The 17,701-nt window shown below is 53.9% G+C and overlaps 1 protein-coding gene across 3 annotated transcripts; it reads left to right on the top strand.

The window, feature by feature from the left end:
* The first annotated feature begins 280 nt into the window (after window positions 1–280).
* On the top strand, window positions 281–3,848 carry LOC125513906 (trihelix transcription factor GT-2). Of its 3 annotated transcripts, none has more exons than XM_048679117.2 (4): window positions 281–500; window positions 771–1,293; window positions 1,950–3,192; window positions 3,271–3,848. In XM_048679117.2, the coding sequence occupies exons 2-4, from the start codon at window positions 812–814 to the stop codon at window positions 3,544–3,546; spliced, it is 2,001 nt and encodes a 666-aa protein (XP_048535074.1). In that variant the 5' UTR covers window positions 281–500; window positions 771–811; the 3' UTR covers window positions 3,547–3,848. The 3 variants fall into 3 exon arrangements, with proteins under 3 accessions (XP_048535074.1, XP_048535072.1, XP_048535073.1); XM_048679115.2 differs by having other exon boundaries at window positions 284–500; window positions 3,268–3,848; XM_048679116.2 differs by lacking the exon at window positions 281–500 and adding an exon at window positions 526–687 and having other exon boundaries at window positions 3,268–3,848.
* The last annotated feature ends 13,853 nt before the right edge of the window (window positions 3,849–17,701 follow it).

The raw sequence follows: 17,701 nt of genomic DNA, 5'->3' as shown, positions 1-17,701 counted from the left end.
ATTTCTTCGGTGTGACAACAAAAACCTTTTTTGTTGCGAGAACAACACAGAAACTTTATTAACATGGAAGAAACAGCCTACATACTAATACGCGAGAGTAATGACCAACACATAAATATGTAATCATTTTGTATGGATATGCTTTCTGTTGGGAGATAGATATAAATCTCTCTCTGTTTACTCACTTTGTTCTACTATATGATATATCTTTTGCCATTAAATCGTCGCTCAATATATCTTTGATACATTTACGAAACCTGAGTCCAGCCGGGTATATAACACACACGTCTTCTCCTTTTTTTCTCAGACATCAGTGAAGACAGCCTCTCTTTTGTAGGGCTCTTGGCTTTCTCTGCCTGCCTTCCCACTCTCTTTGCCCTTTCCAGTTGTCTACGACCCCATCTTTTTCACCACCGTCTCTCTTCTTCCTCCCCTAGCCGCCCACTGTACAGCCCCTTGTTCCCAACTTCCCCCGTCTCCGCCGTCACAACTCGGAAGCCGTAAGTCATGTCCTTCCTTGCGACACTCATTGTATCTGTGTGAGAAAGAGACGGGAGAGGAGCTTGCACCGAGAGAGATGGGCGTGCAAGCAAGAATTCTCCAATCTAGTCCCTGAATTGCTCTCGTAGAGTACTTGTTGGTGGTACATCTATACTTGTAGTGTAGGAGGAGAGGGAGAAACTAGTGGTAGGTGGTAGTGTACTGGAGCTTTCCGCCACCTGCACTCACTCCGGTAAGGTAGATCAAACTGAATTTTGTGTTTTGGGCAGGGAATTCGAAGGAAGGTGGTGTGGTGGTGGTGGCGGCGGCCATGCAGCATCCCGAGCAGGGTGGCGCCGGGTACCCCTACGGGCCGCCGCTTACGGGGATGGCCCCGTTGTTGCCGCAGCCGGCATCCGCGGCCGTGCCTGTCAGCAGCATCCCGTCTCCGACGCCGTCGCCGATGCAGCCGCAGCCGCAGCCAGCGGGGACGAGCTTCGACCAATTGCCAGCCGCGCGTGTCAGCAGCATCCCGTCTCCGACGCCGTCGCCGTCGCCGATGCAGCCGCCGCCGCAGCCAGCGGGGACGAACTTCGACCAATTGCCGTCCGCCGGCGCCGTCAGCTTCCACGACGACGAGAACACGCCGGTCGACGGCGGAAGCGGCAGGAGCGGCGGCGACGCGGGGGCGGGAGGGTCCGGCAGCCGGTGGCCGCGGGAGGAGACGGTGGCGCTCATCAGGATCCGGTCGGAGATGGACGGCGCCTTCCGGAACGCCGCCCTCAAGGCCCCCGTCTGGGAGGAGGTCTCCAGGTGAGAACGAAACTGTAAAAATCTCCTCTCCCCTGCGCAATGCGGCTAACGGTTTCAGAGAATTCGCCGTCCGTCAGGCCTGTCCTGCGCGGAATGATGGCGAGCTATCCTGCCATTCCCCATCCAGTTTTGGCGTAATGCCACGCCCCTCGATTTCCGTGTCGCTGGGGGCCGGCGCTCGTCGTCTCGGCTAGAACCTCGGCGCCCGGGAGCAGTGCGCCACTGCCACGGGGGTGCGGAGCAGGCCACGCAGGCAGGCGCTGCAGCGCAGGCTGCTGCATTGTTTTCTCTGCTCTTTACTTTTCTAGCCATTGATGCACTCTGGTCTCTGGGAAAAGAAGGTGCACAGGAAGTCTTTTGCTCCCATCCCGATGCTGCTCTCATGAATTAATCTGCATCTCTCTCCCGCTGACAGTGCCATCATCTTGACATCATCGCGCACCTCTTTCCAATTCCTGCCGTCTTCAGTCTCTCTCAGAGAAAGAAAGATAAAGAAAGTCAGGAGTTTTGACTCATCCTAGTACTTGTGTGATAGCGTTGTGTCAATTTTATTTTATACTAGTATGGATTACCACTCATGCCATCTTCATTGCTGTGCCAGTTTGGTTGAGACGTGAAAGCAAGAGACGGCCTCTGACAGCAACAAGATTTTGCAGGAAGCTTGCGGAGCTGGGCTACCGCAGGAGCGCCAAGAAGTGCAAGGAGAAGTTCGAGAACGTGGACAAGTACTACCGCCGCACCAAGGAAGGCCGCGCCGGGCGCCAGGACGGCAAGAACTACCGCTTCTTCAAGGAGCTCGAAGCGCTCCACGCCGCGGCCCCGCAGCAGAACCAGCACATGGCGACCGCCGCGCCAATCTTGCCAGATCCTCGGCCGTTGGCAATGGCGCCTGCCTATCCTGGCGCCGGCCTGCCGGACCTCAGCTTGTCGTCGAATTCGGAGTCAGAGTCGGACGACGAGTCAGACGAGGAGGAAGACCAGGCGGGCGGCGGCGGCGGCAGGAGCAACGAGAGCATGATGGCGCTCTTCGAGGGGATGATAAAGCAGATCACGGAGAAGCAAGACGCGACGCAGCGGCTGTTCCTGGAGACGCTTGAGAAGTGGGAGGCCGACCGCACCGCGCGGGAGGAGGCATGGCGCCGGCAGGAGCTGGCCCGCATAAGCCGCGAAAGGGAGCAGCACGCCCGGGAGCGAGCCGCCGCGGCCGCCCGCGACGCCGCCGTGATCGCGTTCCTCCAGCGCGTCGGCGGGAGCTCCGTGCTGCCCACCCCAATGCCGGCCCACACAGCGCCTCATCCCGACGCGCCGGCCTCCTCGCTCCAGCTGGTGGTCGCCGCGCCGGAGGAGGGCGGCCGGCGAGGAGGAGGGGAGAGCAGCGCGGGCATGTCACGGTGGCCCAAGGAGGAGGTCCATGCGCTGATCCAGCTGCGGATGGAGAAGGACGAGCACTGCCAGGACATGGGGGCCAAAGGGCCGCTGTGGGAGGACATCTCCGCCGGCATGCGGAGGATCGGCTACAACCGGAGCTCCAAGCGGTGCAAGGAGAAGTGGGAGAACATCAACAAGTACTTCAAGAAGGTGAAGGAGAGCAACAAGAGGCGCCCCGAGGACTCCAAGACGTGCCCCTACTTCCACCAGCTCGACGCTATCTACCGCAAGAAGCAATCTGCCGTGAGCAACGCCGCCGGCGGCTGCTCTAGCACTGCCTCCGGGAACGCTGTGGCCGCGGTCAACGCCTCCGCCTCCGAGCAGCATAACCCCTGGCGCGAGCTCGAGGGTAAGATCAGCAACGACTTTGACAGGAGGCACAGCGTTGGAGGGGGAAGCTCAGATGCCCCGCCCGGCGACGGCGAGGTGGCCGCGGCCAGTACCGTGCTTGATGCCATCGCTACAACCAAGGTAATGACTCAAACTTCCGAATCTCTCTCCATGCCGTCGATTGCTTGCAACTTAATCGCAATTGGCCTCGGACAGAAGTCTGAAGACAACGTGATGGCAATGGAGTCAAACATTCAGTCCCAGCAGACGGAGGTGACGGCGACGGACGAGACGGACAGCGACGACATCGAAGGCAACTACACCGATGACGGCGACGACGACGACGGCGACGAGGATGACAAGATGAAGTACACCATAGAGTTCCAGAAGCACAAAGAGGGCGGAAGCAGTAGCGCTCCTGCTGCCCCAGCGACAGCTGCGACGGTGGTGACGAGTTCGGCCCCGACGGGCAGCACCTTCCTTGCCGTTCAGTAGACCCCCGTGCCGAAAGAAAACCAGGCACCAGCTTCCTCTTCGGTTCATGAGCACCAGCAGCCCTTGGCACCATCCTATACCATTTGTTGATTTGTTTCTGTAATAGCAACCTCAGTGGTCAAAAGACAAAAAGAAAACCAAACCGAAATAAGTGGCTCCCCTCTGTGATTTCATAACTAGACTGGAAAACAGGGGAGGTGCTAGAGCAATAGAAATCCCAAACAGCAAGTCTTTTTTATAGGAGGCTTATTATAGCCTAAATTTTACAATTTATGTACATTGATATAGCATTCTGAAAACCAGAGCCTCTGTTTCGCCTATTTTATTCTATTTTGAAATTGAAGTAGGTTATATTCTACTCCCTCCATTCCAAAAAGTTTGTCTTACATTTGTCTAGATATATATGTATCTAGACACATTTTAGTGTTAGATATGTCACTATCTAGACAAATCTAAGATAAATTTTTTGGGACGGAGGTAATACCTATATTTCAAAATAAGAAAAAAAAAGGGGAGGGGGGGGGGGGGGGGGGACAAACAGTCCATTACATGAAAGGTAATGAAAACGATGCACAGAATGTGCAGCAGGCCATTACCAAACCAGGAGAGAAGAAAGAAAAAAAACAGTTACATCTGACAGTCTAACAATGGACTGGAACTTCCTGGATACCAAGTTAATCAAGCGGCTAGATGCCTGGATTAGCTATTATGCATCATCTGCTGCTAGATTGATCTTGCTTAATTCGAGTCTCGATGGTATACCTTCTTTTCTATGTCTATGATCCTCCTTAACAAGATTTTTACTGAGAAGATGAATGTACATCGTAGAAGGTTTTTCAAGAGGAAAAGAAGGAATAAGGGTGCCTACCACATGGTCAAGTGGATTAGGGTGTGTCGATCTAAGTGTATTGGGGGCTTAGGGATTAAAGATTTACATAAGCAGAATGTTAGCCTACTTACAAAATGGTGGCGGAAACGAGACTGAGAATGGTCTTTAGCGGAAAATTGTGCATGTTATGTATTTTCGTCGCCGCACTGTGGCTACGGATCCCCCTCGTAACTCTGACTCTCCTTGTTGGAAAGCTATTATGAAGGTCAAGGAGGTATACCTTGCTGGCAGAAATATCATGATTAACAAAGGGAATCTGGTGAGACTGTGGTTTGATTGTTGGGCTTCGGAGGTGTCCTTTAAAACTCGGTTCCCTGCGCTTTTTGATATTTGTCAAAAAGCAAATTGTACCCTTGCTGAATTTACTTAGGAGGGGTGTGAATTGCTGTTTTGTCGTACACTTTTTGGAAATCTTAGTATATAGTGGCAGGAGATTGTGCCATGTGCATGGTTCTTTTGTGATCGCCCTGGCTCTATAACCTGGTCTGGAAATGGTGTGTTTACTATCAAATTAGTCTATTAGTGGCTTGAGCGTGATCTTGTTGGGCCCAACTTTCAGTGGGTTTGGAAAGCTTCTATTTTCTTAAAGATTAAGATTTTTATGTAGCAGTTGGTTTAAGATGATGTCTCCACTTGCTTTAATTCACATAAACGTAACGGGAGGGAGGGTTATCCAGCTTGCTTTTTTTGTACTGGTGTAGAAACTGCTAATCACTTGTTCTTTGGGTGCTCTTTTGCTCGCTCTATTTGGGGTTTTTTTTGCTTGGCTATTGGTGTTGCATGCTGCCCTAACTATCTCTGGTAGTGTTGATCATGGTTATATTACTATTTTCCTAGTGGGAAGAAGTTCTATATAATAATTGTTGTGGGTTTGATGCCTGTTGGGTTTAGTTTGTTAGGCCTTTTGCTTCTTGGGACCTAGATCTAATGTCGTTAATGCTCGTGGGTACTGTTAGCAGGTTTTTGCCCCCTAGTAGATGTCCCTTGAGCATCTACGGCGGGTTTCCTGTTAATGCTCCAACTCGTTGTAGCCCTTTCTCGTCTCTTGGTGTCGTACTTTCTTGGATTATGTGGTTGGTTTCTTTTACTGAATATTTCCGTTAAGAAAACATCTAGCAGTCTAGGTAAGGTAATAGCCCACTGGCGCATCAGTTGCTTAATTTCTTGATTCTTGACTCGGTGACACCAAAGCAGTAGCAATGCAGAGGCCACATAATAAGTATACATGTCCGGCCAAAAAAATTCTCATAAGTTTGCGCATTTCCGGCATTCCAGAGAGTCACCGCAGAAGCAACGAAAATAATTCGCCAGAGCCTACCAGACCTTGCAATGGGTGACATCCATATGAATGAAGTCACGTATGTTTGAGGCCGCACCTGCAGCGTGTACCAAGCCAAGCTTTCCCCATATGAAAGTTTCTCTGTTTTGCCTATGTCTTATAGTTTGATACGTAATTTGAAGCATTGAGGGAGGGGTGTGTTTCATCTACTGGCCACCTTTTACATTTTGCAATGTTTTAGAAGTGTCAGATTTTGGGTTCCGGCAAAACCCTTGAGGTTCGAACACTGGGGTGCGCACAAAGATCTCTCCCCCTCTCTAGCTCGCACACTCCACGATCTCACGGCCTAGCTCAACGAACCCAAAGAACACGAGACATAAGATTTATACTAGTTTGGGCCACCGTTGTGGTGTAATACCCTACTCCAGTGTGGTGTGGTGGATTGCCTTTTGGACTGAGGATGAACTGTTACATGGGAAGAACAGCCTCCTGAGGAGAGGTGTTCTTGTGCTTGGTGAACTTGTGTGGTTGGGGATGATCTGGATGAGCTCTCCCCTTCTATGGTGGTGGCTAGTCCTATTTATAGAGGCCCTGGTTCTATTCCCAAATATTGAGCGGGAAGGGATCCCACAACGGCCAAATTCGGAGGGAGACAACTAGTACAAGTTATCCTGACAAAAGTAGTCTTCTCCTGCCAAAGGCTCTGGTGGTGACGCCGTCTTGGGCTCCACGGTGACCTCCGTCCTGCTGTCCGGCTGGTCTTGGTCTTGTTGCACCAATATGGAAACCTTTGCCTGATGCCTCGAGACTCCTCGCCCGCGCTTGCCTCTTTGGCACTAAGGGAGTCCTGGATTAGGGGGTGTCCGGATGGCCGGACTATACCTTCAGCCGGACTCCTGGACTATGAAGATACAAGATTGAAGACTTCGTCCCGTGTCCGGAAGGGACTTTCCTTGGCGTGGAAGGCAAGCTTGGCGATACGGATATGTAGATCTCCTACCATTGTAACCAACTTTGTGTAACCCTAACCCTCTTCGGTGTCTATATAAACCAGAGGGTTTTAGTCCGTAGGACAACATACAGAACAATCATACCATAGGCTAGCTTCTAGGGTTTAGCCTCTCTGATCTCGTGGTAGATCTACTCTTGTACTACCCATATCATCAATATTAATCAAGCAGGACGTAGAGTTTTACCTCCATCAAGAGGGCCCGAACCTGGGTAAAACTTCGTGTCCCTTGCCTCCTATTACCATCCGGCCTAGACGCACAGTTCGGGACCCCCTACCCGAGATCCGCCGGTTTTGACACCGACATTGGTGCTTTCATTGAGAGTTCCTCTGTGTCGTCGCCTTCAGGCTTGATCGCTCCTACGATCATCAATGGCGATGCAGTCTAGGGTGAGACCTTCCTCCCCGGACAGATCTTCGTCTTCGGCGGCTTCGCACTGCGGGCCAATTCACTAGGCCATCTGGAGCAGATCGAAAGCTACGCCCCTGGCCGTCAGGTCAGATTTGGAAGTTTAAACTACACGGCTGACATCCGCGGGGACTTGATCTTCGACGGATTCGAGCCACTGCCGAGCGCGCCGCACTGTCACGACGAGCATGATCTAGCTCTGCCGTCGGACAGTGCCCTGGAGGCCGCACCCGCATCGGCTTCGACCCTTAATTCGGAGCCAGCTGCGCCGATCGAGGATGGGCGGTTGGACGCCGCCTCGGGGACTGCAATCCCAATGGCGATCGAGCCGAACACCAGCCCCGCACCCCGCGAGACTCGTGACTCCAAGGAGCCAGACTCCTCTCCGGACTCCGAACCCTCCACGCCCCTGCCGATCGAATCCGATTGGGCACTGATCATGGAGTTTACTGCCACGGACATCTTTCAGCACTCACCTTTCGGCGATATTCTGAAGACACTAAAGTCTCTCTCTTTATCAGGAGAGCCCTGGACGGACTATGGCCAACAGGATTGGGATGCGGACGACGAAGAAATTCGACGCCCACCCACCACCCACTTCGTAGCCACTGTCGATGATTTAACCGACATGCTCGACTTCGACTCCGAAGACATCGACGGTATGGACGCCGATGAAGGAGACGATGAAGAACCAGCGCCTATTGGGCCCTAGAAAGCCACCTCGTCATATGACATATACATGGTGGACACCCCAAAAGAAGGAGATGGCGATGGAACAGCGGAGGATGACCCCTCCAAGAAACAGCCTAAGCGCCAGCGTCAGCGGCGTCACTCAAAATCCCGCCAAAATGAATACGGTGACTCCAGCACGGGAGATAATAATACTCCGGAAAGTGCCGAAGAAAACCCCCTCCAGCAAGATTTAGCACAGGAGGATGGAGAAACCAGCCCTCATGAGAGAGCAGCGGACAGAGAGGTCGAGGACGATAATCATATGCCTCCCTCCGAAGACGAGGCAAGCCTCGACGACGACGAATTCGTCGTTCCAGAGGATCCCGTCGAGCAAGAGCGTTTTCAACGCAGGCTTATGGCCACGGCAAGAAGCCTCAAGAAAAAACAGCAACAGCTTAGAGCTGATCAAGATTTACTAGTTGACATTTGGACTGAAGTCCTTGCGGCCGAAGAGCATAAACTCGAACGCCCCTCCAAGAGCTAGATATGTTGGAGGACAAGGCAAGGCAAACAAGATCGATCTACGGATCGCGTGGGCGCCCCATGACTCGAGACGGTAACCGTCACGCCGGACACAAATCCGGTAGGGCCGAACACAATAGACAAAGCTCATTGGAGCTACGTCGTGATATAGCCCAGTACAGAGGCGCCGCACACCCACTATGCTTCACAGACGAAGTAATGGATCATCAAATCCCCGAGGGTTTCAAACCCGTAAACATCGAATCATATGATGGCACAACAGATCCTACGGTATGGATCGAGGATTATCTCCTTCATATCCACATGGCCCGCGGTGATGATTTCCACGCCATCAAATACCTCCCACTCAAGCTTAAAGGACCAGCCCGGCATTGGCTTAACAGCTTGCCAACAGGATCAATCAGTTGTTGGGAGGACCTGGAAGCCGCATTCCTCGATAATTTCCAGGGCACTTATGTGCGACCCCCAGACGCCGATGACCTAAGTCACGTAATTCAGCAGCCAGATGAATCGGCCAGGCAATTCTGGACACGGTTCCTAACAAAGAAAAATCAAATAGTCGACTGTCCAGACGCAGAGGCCCTAGCAGCCTTCAAGCACAATATCCATGACGAGTGGCTTGCCCGGCACCTTGGACAGGAAAAGCCGAAATCTATGGCAACACTCACGACACTCATGACCCACTTTTGCGTGGGAGAAGACAGTTGGCTTGCTCGTAGCAACAATATGACCAAGAACCCTGGTAATTCGGATACCAGGGACAGTAGTGGCAGGTCACGTCACAACAAACAGAAGCGCCGCACTAACGGCGACAATGCTGAAGATACGGCAGTTAACGCCGGATTCAGAGGCTATAAATCCGGTCAGCGAAAAAAGCCATTCAAAAGAAATCCTAGGGGCCCGTCTAGTTTGGACCGAATACTCGACCGCTTGTGCCAGATACATGGCACCCCCGAAAAGTCGGCCAATCACACCAACAGGGATTGTTGGGTGTTCAAGCAAGCAGGCAAGTTAAATGCCGAAAATACATACAAGGGGCTGCATAGCGATGACGATGAAGAGCCCCGGCCGCCGAACAACAGTGGACAGAAGGGTTTTCCCCCACAAGTGCGGACGGTGAACATGATATACGCAACCCGCATCCCCAAGAGGGAGCGGAAGCGCGCGTTAAGGGACGTATATGCGGTAGAACCAGTCGCCCCAAAGTTCAACCCATGGTCCTCCTGCCTGATCACCTTTGATCGAAGGGACCATCCCACTAGCACCCGTCATGGCGGATTCGCCGCATTGGTTCTAGACCCAATTATCGACGGATTTCATCTCACTAGAGTCCTTATGGACGGCGGCAGCAGCCTGGACCTGCTTTACCAGGATACAGTGCGGAAAATGGGCATAGATCCCTCGAGGATTAAGCCTACCAAAACGACCTTTAAAGGTGTAATACCAGGTGTAGAGGCCAACTATACAGGCTCAGTCACACTTGAAGTGGTCTTCGGATCTCTGGATAATTTCCGAAGCGAGGAGTTAATCTTCGACATAGTCCCATTCCGCAGGGGCTATCACGCACTGCTCGGACGAACCGCATTCGCCAAGTTCAACGCGGTACCTCACTATGCATACCTTAAGCTCAAGATGCCAGGCCCTCGAGGAGTAATTACGATCAATGGAAACACCGAACGCTCCCTCCAAACGGAGGAGCACACGGCGGCCCTTACAGCGGAAGTACAAAGTAGCCTCTCCAGGCAGTTCTCCAGTCCGGCCATTAAACGTCTGGACACCGTCAAGCGCGCCCGGAGTAACCTACAACTAGACCGCCTGGCACATTCCGAGCAGGCATAGCAATGCGGCCCCAACCCCAGCCCTCGCAAAATTGCGACACCAGTACTTCGCGTACATAACTACGCTCTAGAAATACCATGGATACAGGGGAGGGGCACCATCACGGCACGCCCGAAACACGGCTTAAACCGCACCAGGGGCTGCCGACTTTTTAATTTCTCTTACTTTTAGGACTCCACTCTTCGGAAGGCCTGTTCGGCAGTTCAATTGCCGCACAAACGATGCAAGAACCAGGGAAGCAGACAAGCCATGCCGCATTACGGAACTCCCAGGTGGTCTCTATCACGAGCAGTATACCTGTTTCGCATACCATTTCGCAGCCTGCCCCTGGAACGGACATGTTAAAATAGTCCAACCTTTTGCTTATCGCATTATTTGTATCGTTCTGCTTTGATCGCAGCCCTTTTTATAAACAATGCATAGCTTCTGTCTATTTTTGCATTACTCTTTTTTTACAAATATATGTTCCTTAACGACATGTCGCACCCGTACACTTTGGTACGGCCAAAATACATCAGGGGCTTTAGTACCCCTTAATATGGTGTGAGAAGTCCGAACACTTTAACAAGTGCGGCACCCCGAACTTATAGCATTATATGCATCGGCTCCGACTCATGTCTTGGGTCAATAGTTGGGTTTGCCCGGCTCCTATGTTTTGGTGCCTTACGTTCCGATATATCGGCTAAGGTAGCACTAGGAGAACTACTGCGATTGTGCCCCAGTTGAGCTGGGTCGAGCACCTCAGTAGAGAAAGCTAAAACTGACTGTCATGATGAAGCGAGAGTTGGTCGCTGTTCGAGAGGTTTTTTGAGTCCCTAAACTCGGTCTTCCGAATACCAGGGGCTTCGCCGAAATTTAAAATTATAGAATTCTATGGCTAAGTGAGAGTGTTCATGCATTATAGTCCGATTGCCTTGTTCGTTGCGCTGAGCGCCTCCCTCGAAGGACCCAAACATGAGAAAAAGAGCGCTCAGGTTTATCCCCGAACACCCCCAGCACTAGCGGCACGGGGGCAGAAGCCGACGACTCGCCATCTCTCAGAATTGATAAACAGCCGCACAGAAGGTAATATTTTAAATTCCAACAACATTGCTTAGCGCATATGAACAAGTTCTCAGTGCACAGGACAAAACGAGCGAGTTTTACTCAAAAATTACATCCCTGGAACATTCATCCGCCATAAGGCAGGCACCCTTCAGAACATCCTTATAATAATTCTCGGGCTTGCGATGCTCTTTCCCCGGCGGAGGCCCGTCCTTCACAAGATTCTCAGCATCCAGCTTGCCCCAGTGCACCTTAGCAGGGGCAAGGGCCCTACGGGCACCTTCAATGCAGACGGAGCGCTTGATGACTTCGAGCCTTGGACAGGCCCCCACCAGCCGAAGCACCAGCCCGAAATAGCTCCCAGGTAGAGCCTCTCTAGGCCACAGCCAAACTATGAGGCCCTTCATGGCCTGTTCGGCCGCCTTGTGGAGCTCAACCAGTTGCTTCAGCTGGTCGCTCAGGGGCACGGGGTGTCCGGCCTCAGCATACTGAGACCAGGACACCTTCTCTGTCGAGCTGCCCTCCTCGGCTCGATAGAATGCGGCGGCATCGGACACACTTCGGGGAAGATCTGCGAAGGCTCCTGGAGAACTCTGGATTCGGGTAAGTAACAAGTAACTCATGTTTACATGTTTACTTTGCATAAAGAACGCCTTACCCACCGCTATATTTTTCACCTCATCCAATTCCTGGAGGGTCTTCTGGGATTCGGCCTTGGCAGACTTGGCATTTTCAATAGCCACCGCGAGCTCGGACGCCCGCGTCTTTGAGTCAAGCTCCAAACTCTCATGTTTTTCCTTGAGAGCCTGGAGCTCTTGCCGCACCTTGCCAACCTCGGCCTCATACTTCTCCCGCTCGGTGCGCTCCATGGCTGCCCTCTTCTCGGCCTCGACCAGCGCTTGCTTAAGGGTCACCACCTCAGACGTGGCCCCTACAATAGCCACGATAATCCTGTCATTTTTTGCAATTGCACCTTTTTTATATATATTTACACAAGGTATTTCTTACCTTCCTTCTCCTCGAGCTGCTTCTTGGCACACCCGAGCTCTTGCTCGGACTGCTCGAGGTTCTGCTTTAGCGTGTCCACTTCCGCAGTCAGTACGGCGGACGCCAACAGAGAAGCATGCATACGCATATTGACTCCTTTTTGTTAGACTCCTGTGAATTTTATTTGATCCTCTATTCGGCTTTTCTTCCCGAACGCCAAACAGAGCATCAGGGGCTACTGTCTATGCGGTAATATTATTTACACATTCTTTACTTACCTCAAAGCCTGTTAAAAGGCTAGTACAAGCTTCAGTCAGTCCGCTCTTGGCGGACTGAACCTTCTGGACCACCACACTCATAATGGTGCGGTGCTCCTCGTCGATGGAGGCACCTTTGAGCACCTCCAACAGATTGTCCGGTGCCTCCGGTTGGACGGGGGTCGCCGGCACGGTGGGCTTGCTCCTCTTGGAAGGAGGTCGCCCGCCGGACTCTGGAACCTTTGAAGGTTCCGGAGCGGTGTCCGGCCTAGAGCCGGACTTGGAGCCCTGGGGGGTTTTATCCCCTTTACTCCTGGAGTCTAGAAGGTTGCCTTGCGGTGCCTCCAGGACCACCTCCCCCCGGCTTGGAACCTGTTGGGACAACACTTCAGTGTCATCCGTAGGGCGGGGGGAGGAAGCCGTCGGAAGCGAATTCACATCCGACGAGTCCAGTGAACCGCTCAACGACGCGTCGAGCCGGTCTTTGGGTGGGCTGCATAAACATATTCAACATAAGGGAAAGTTGTGCAATAAAGGAATACTATGAATTACTCTGGTATCCGGATACTTATGATTTAGCCAGGGGCTTGGCCCTGAGCGGCCACTCCTCTCCGTCGTCGTCGGCGTCGGTGGAGTAGTCCGGAGGAAAGGTTTTCCCCTTCTTGGACCCTTCGGCCTCCCCAGTTGGGGCGACCTTCCTTTTCTTCCCTGCCCCCGCTGGAGGGGGAGGGGTCTCTTCTTCCTCCTCCTCGTATTCATGGGAGGAGTGCGTCTTGGAGTCGTCGGATGAGGGATCCGACACCTCCAGGCGCCGGGCACTCTTTTGAGTCCCTGTGGCCTTCTTCTCCGGCACCACATGGGGTGCCGGAACCAGCAGCTTCGCCAAGCAGGCATCAGCTGGGTCTTCGGGCAAAGGAGCCGGACAGTCGATCTGTCCGGACTTCGCCTGCCAAACCTGTCAAAGGTAAGGGAGCTTAGATCCCGCATAGAGTTAAACTATGAAAAACTAATACCCTGTAAAAGGTGCAAACAGCTTACCGCGCTAGCATGACACTGCGCGCTGAATCCGCGATCCTCGGTAGCGGATGCGGGGGCCTCGGCGCCCTTGAAAAGCACCTTCCAGGCATCTTCGTACATCGTGTCGAAGAGCCTGCTCAGAGTTCGGTGCCACGCCGGGTCGAACTCCCACAGGTTGAAAGCCCGTTGTTGACACGGGAGGATCCGGCGGATGAGCATAACCTGGACTACGTTGACAAGTTTGAGCTTCTTGTCCACCAGGGTTTGGACGCATGTTTGGAGTCCGGTCAGCTCTCCTTTTTTACCCCATGACAGGCATGTCTCCTTCCAGGAGGTGAGCCGTGTAGGGGGTTCGTATCGGAACTCGGGGGTTGCAACCCATTCAGGGTCGCGCGGCTCGGTGATGTAAAACCACCCCGATTGCCACCCCTTCAGGGTCTCCACAAAGGAGCCCTCGAGCCATAAGACATCGGGCATCTTGCCCACCATGGCGCCTCCGCACTCCGCCTGGTTGCCGCGCACCACCTTCAGCTTGACATTGAAAGTCTTGAGCCATAGGCCGAAATGGGGGCGGATGCGGAGGAAAGCCTCGCACACGACGATAAACGCCGAGATGTTGAGGACAAAGTTCGGGGCCAGATCGTGGAAATCCAGGCCATAGTAGAACATGAGCCCCCGGACAAATGGGTGGAGAGGGAAGCCCAGTCCGCGGAGGAAATGGGGGAGGAACACCACCCTCTCATGGGGCCTAGGGGTGGGGATGAGCTGCCCCTCTTCGGGAAGCCGGTGCGCGATGTCCTTAGACAAGTATCCGGCCTTCCTTAGTCTTTTGATGTGTCCCTCCGTGACAGAGGAGACCATCCACTTGCCTCCCGCTCCGGACATGGCTAGAGAAGGTTGAGTTGGGAGTGGACTTGGGCGCTGGAGCTCTAAGTGCGCGAGAATGGATAGGCAAAGGAGGAAGAAGGCGTAGGTGAAAAGGTGGATCCTTATCCCCTTATATGGGTGGACGCAACTACGTGTCCCCACCAGCCTGGTAAAACTCGCTTATCTCCAAGCGCCGTAATCAATGGCGCGGTTGGGTTACCCACGCCCGTATTGATGAGAATCCCGGAATAAGGGGACACGATCTCTGCTTTAACAAGACGTGCCAAGGAAACCGCCTCGCATGATGCGCTGAGGTGGGATAATAAAACGATTCGGATAAAAGCTTGGTCGTGGTGTGTCACACTACGGAATACGTCAGCAGATTAGATTTGTGTAAATATTATTCTCCCTATGGCAATATGTGGAAACTTATTTTGCAGAGCCGGACACTATCTTTGTGTTCAAAATATTCTATGAAGTACTTGGAGGAGGAACCCGCCTTGCAATGCCGAAGACAATCTGCGCGCCAGACTCGTCGTCATTGAAGCCTGGTTCAGGGGCTACTGAGGGAGTCCTGGATTAGGGGGTGTCTGGATGGCCGGACTATACCTTCAGCCGGACTCCTGGACTATGAAGATACAAGATTGAAGACTTCGTCCCGTGTCCGGAAGGGACTTTCCTTGGCGTGGAAGGCAAGCTTGGCGATACAGATATGTAGATCTCCTACCATTGTAACCGACTTTGTGTAACCCTAACCCTCTCCGGTGTCTATATAAACCGGAGGATTTTAGTCCGTAGGACAACATACAGAACAATCATACCATAGGCTAGCTTCTAGGGTTTAGCCTCTCTGATCTCGTGGTAGATCTACTCTTGTACTACCCATATCATCAATATTAATCAAGCAGGACGTAGGGTTTTACCTCCATCAAGAGGGCCCGAAACTGGGTAAAACTTCGTGTCCCTTGCCTCCTGTTACCATCCGGCCTAGACGCACAGTTCGGGACCCCCTACCCGAGATCCGCCGGTTTTGACACCGATAGGCACCGAAGAGGAAACAAGGACAGTGCGCGCATTGGCGCCCGCCTGGCTCCAGTCATCATGGCTTGCGTCACAGGAACCTCGCGAGGTGTCCTTGCCTTGATCTATCTGCCCCTCGTGAGCCAGCCTGGTGAGGCCGCCCCTGAGGAGGTCTTGCGTCGTCCGCCTCGTGAGGCTTGGCCCCTCGCGAGGCTCTTGAGTGTTTGCTGCTGAATATGGGCCGTACAGGGCCGCTGGGGGAGCCACGCCACGGGCCGCAGGCAGGCAAGTCTGGGGACCCCCGTTCCCAGAACACTGACAGTAGCCCCGGGGCCCAAGGCGCGCTCGGGCTTGGCTTCGAGGCGAAGCTAAAGGGCAAGTGTGGAGCCCCGCGGGCCCCAACAATCTGCGGCCACGGTTGACGCATGGCGACTGATTGGACGTGGGCGTCTCTGCTTCCCCACGCTGCCTCAGCAGTTGCCCGACTTGACGAGTCCCCGCTGCATGCAGAAAAGATCATTATTACCTTAGATCGTGGAAGCCACAGGTTGGCCTCCCCTCGGCTATAAATGGGAAGTGGGGGCGGAGGCCCCATAATCCATCCCTTTGTTTTGTTCCTCTCGCTCCTTCTTCTTCCTCGTTCCACTACTTGCTGGCGTGGTCATGGCGCCGATACGGAGGTTCTCGGCCACGAAGAAGGGCAAGACTCCCCTCAACGATCCCGAGCTACTCCCGCCGAAGAAGAGGCGGTCCCATCATCGCGAGATAGTCGTGAGGCCGGTAGTGTCGCGGCCGTGGTACGAGCGGCCACCTCCTGGGTATCCGTTGCCCTTGTACGCGCAAGCCGAGGGCTCCGGAGGGAGGGGCGCCGAGCGCTGTCGCCCGCGCCAAGGCCATGGCCGCTGCGCCATGGAGGCGCACGCCTTCGCCCCAGGGGTCCATGTCGTGGACTCCTCACGCGAGTTCGTGATGTGGGCGGCGATGCCTCCAAGAACTTGGATTCGCTTCATGCCATTCTTCACCGCCGAGATGCCGCCGAGGGGCCCTCTCGAGCTTTGACTACAGCACGCCGACTGCGACGCCCCGGTGACTGGAGCAGAGGTTGAAGCCGTCTCCTCCGAGAGGATCTTCATGACTCGAGGCTGGGGCGAGGTCGCTCGAGTCCGCGGGTAAGGCGCCCTCGTCATCCACTTTGAGTACGACGGCGCCTCCACATTGTTCTTCAAGGTCTTCGACGAGGAAGGCCACCGCTTGGAGTGCTGCCCTGAAGGGGGTCGCCAGGATGGCACAGCAGCCAACGCCGGGCCTGCCGCTGGCCTTGCCCGCAGCTCCTCCAGCGACAACGGCGACTCCTGGTGGTCCAGTGACTCTCCTGAGCCCATTGAGACTCCGGAGACAAGCGAAGATAGCTACATGCCCCCGAGCTCTCGCCGCGCTCAAGCAAGGCCGCAGCGTTCGGCCACCGTTGTCGCTGATCTGGATGGGGTTGGTGCTGGCCTCTCGTGGCCCACTGTTGATGATGGCATCGACGACGTCCGGCGCATGTAGATAGAGCCCCTAGGAATTCCTTTCCTTTTGTTCCCTGCGAGGAATTAAAACGGACCCCGTGGGGGCATGTAAAGCGTATGTAAAGTCTTTCGTCGATATTATCCTTATTGTGAAAATTGCGAACGCGTGTCCTGCTAAAGCTCGGTCTCCCCTTTCCAACCCTGCAGCAGCTTGGTGCTCTATGCCGACAAGTCCCGGTCCCCAGGCAGGCCGCAGTCGTCGACTGGTATGCCAGTCGTGATGCCGTGGTCAAGGCCAGGAGGTGAGCGGCCCAAGGTCCAGTAAGAGCTCCTGAGGCACGATGCTCAAGAGGTCCCCTTTAGTGTGCAAGCAACTACCTAAGGATGGGAAAGCAAGGCGACGTTGCCATAGCAGGGCAGCGAAAGGCGAGGATCTTATGCCGTAGCGCTGGGTCGGTCTAGGTACAAGACTTATCTTGGCATTCCGGAGCTGGTTCCTCGTGTTGCGCCAGACTTGGGCGTCGGCCACTACTGGGTAGCTAGGTTAGGCCCGTGCGAGCCTCCCCCTCTTCTCCATGCTCTTCCTGGTGCTCTACATCCTCAGGTCCCAGCCCTCGAGCGAGCTCAGCCGCCGCTGGTATGCCAGGTCGCGATGCCGTGGTCAAGGCCAGGGGGTGAGGGCTAGAGAGCCAGTAAGAGCTCCTGAGTCATGATGCTCAGGAGCCCCCCTTTTAACGCGCAAGCAAATCGCATGGGAGAAGAGAGAGAGAGTCCGCGGTACCGCCCACTGTAGTCCTCGGGAAGTCCCTGCAGGT

The sequence above is a fragment of the Triticum urartu genome, chromosome 6A (genome assembly GCF_056163025.1).
Source record: "Triticum urartu cultivar PI428250 chromosome 6A, HENAU_Tu73, whole genome shotgun sequence".
Lineage (NCBI taxonomy): Eukaryota > Viridiplantae > Streptophyta > Magnoliopsida > Poales > Poaceae > Triticum > Triticum urartu.
Note: the sequence above shows the minus strand (reverse complement) of the source record. Positions and strands in the feature narration are given on the sequence as shown.

Bases quoted from the DNA above. Each gene is read 5' to 3' on its own strand.
- LOC125513906 (XM_048679115.2), top strand. From the start codon at position 812: ATGCAGCATCCCGAGCAGGGTGGCGCCGGGTACCCCTACGGGCCGCCG. The intron at 1,294-1,949 runs GTGAGAACGAAA...AAGATTTTGCAG, and splicing joins GTCTGGGAGGAGGTCTCCAG to GAAGCTTGCGGAGCTGGGCT. The intron at 3,193-3,267 runs GTAATGACTCAA...GGCCTCGGACAG, and splicing joins ATGCCATCGCTACAACCAAG to AAGTCTGAAGACAACGTGAT.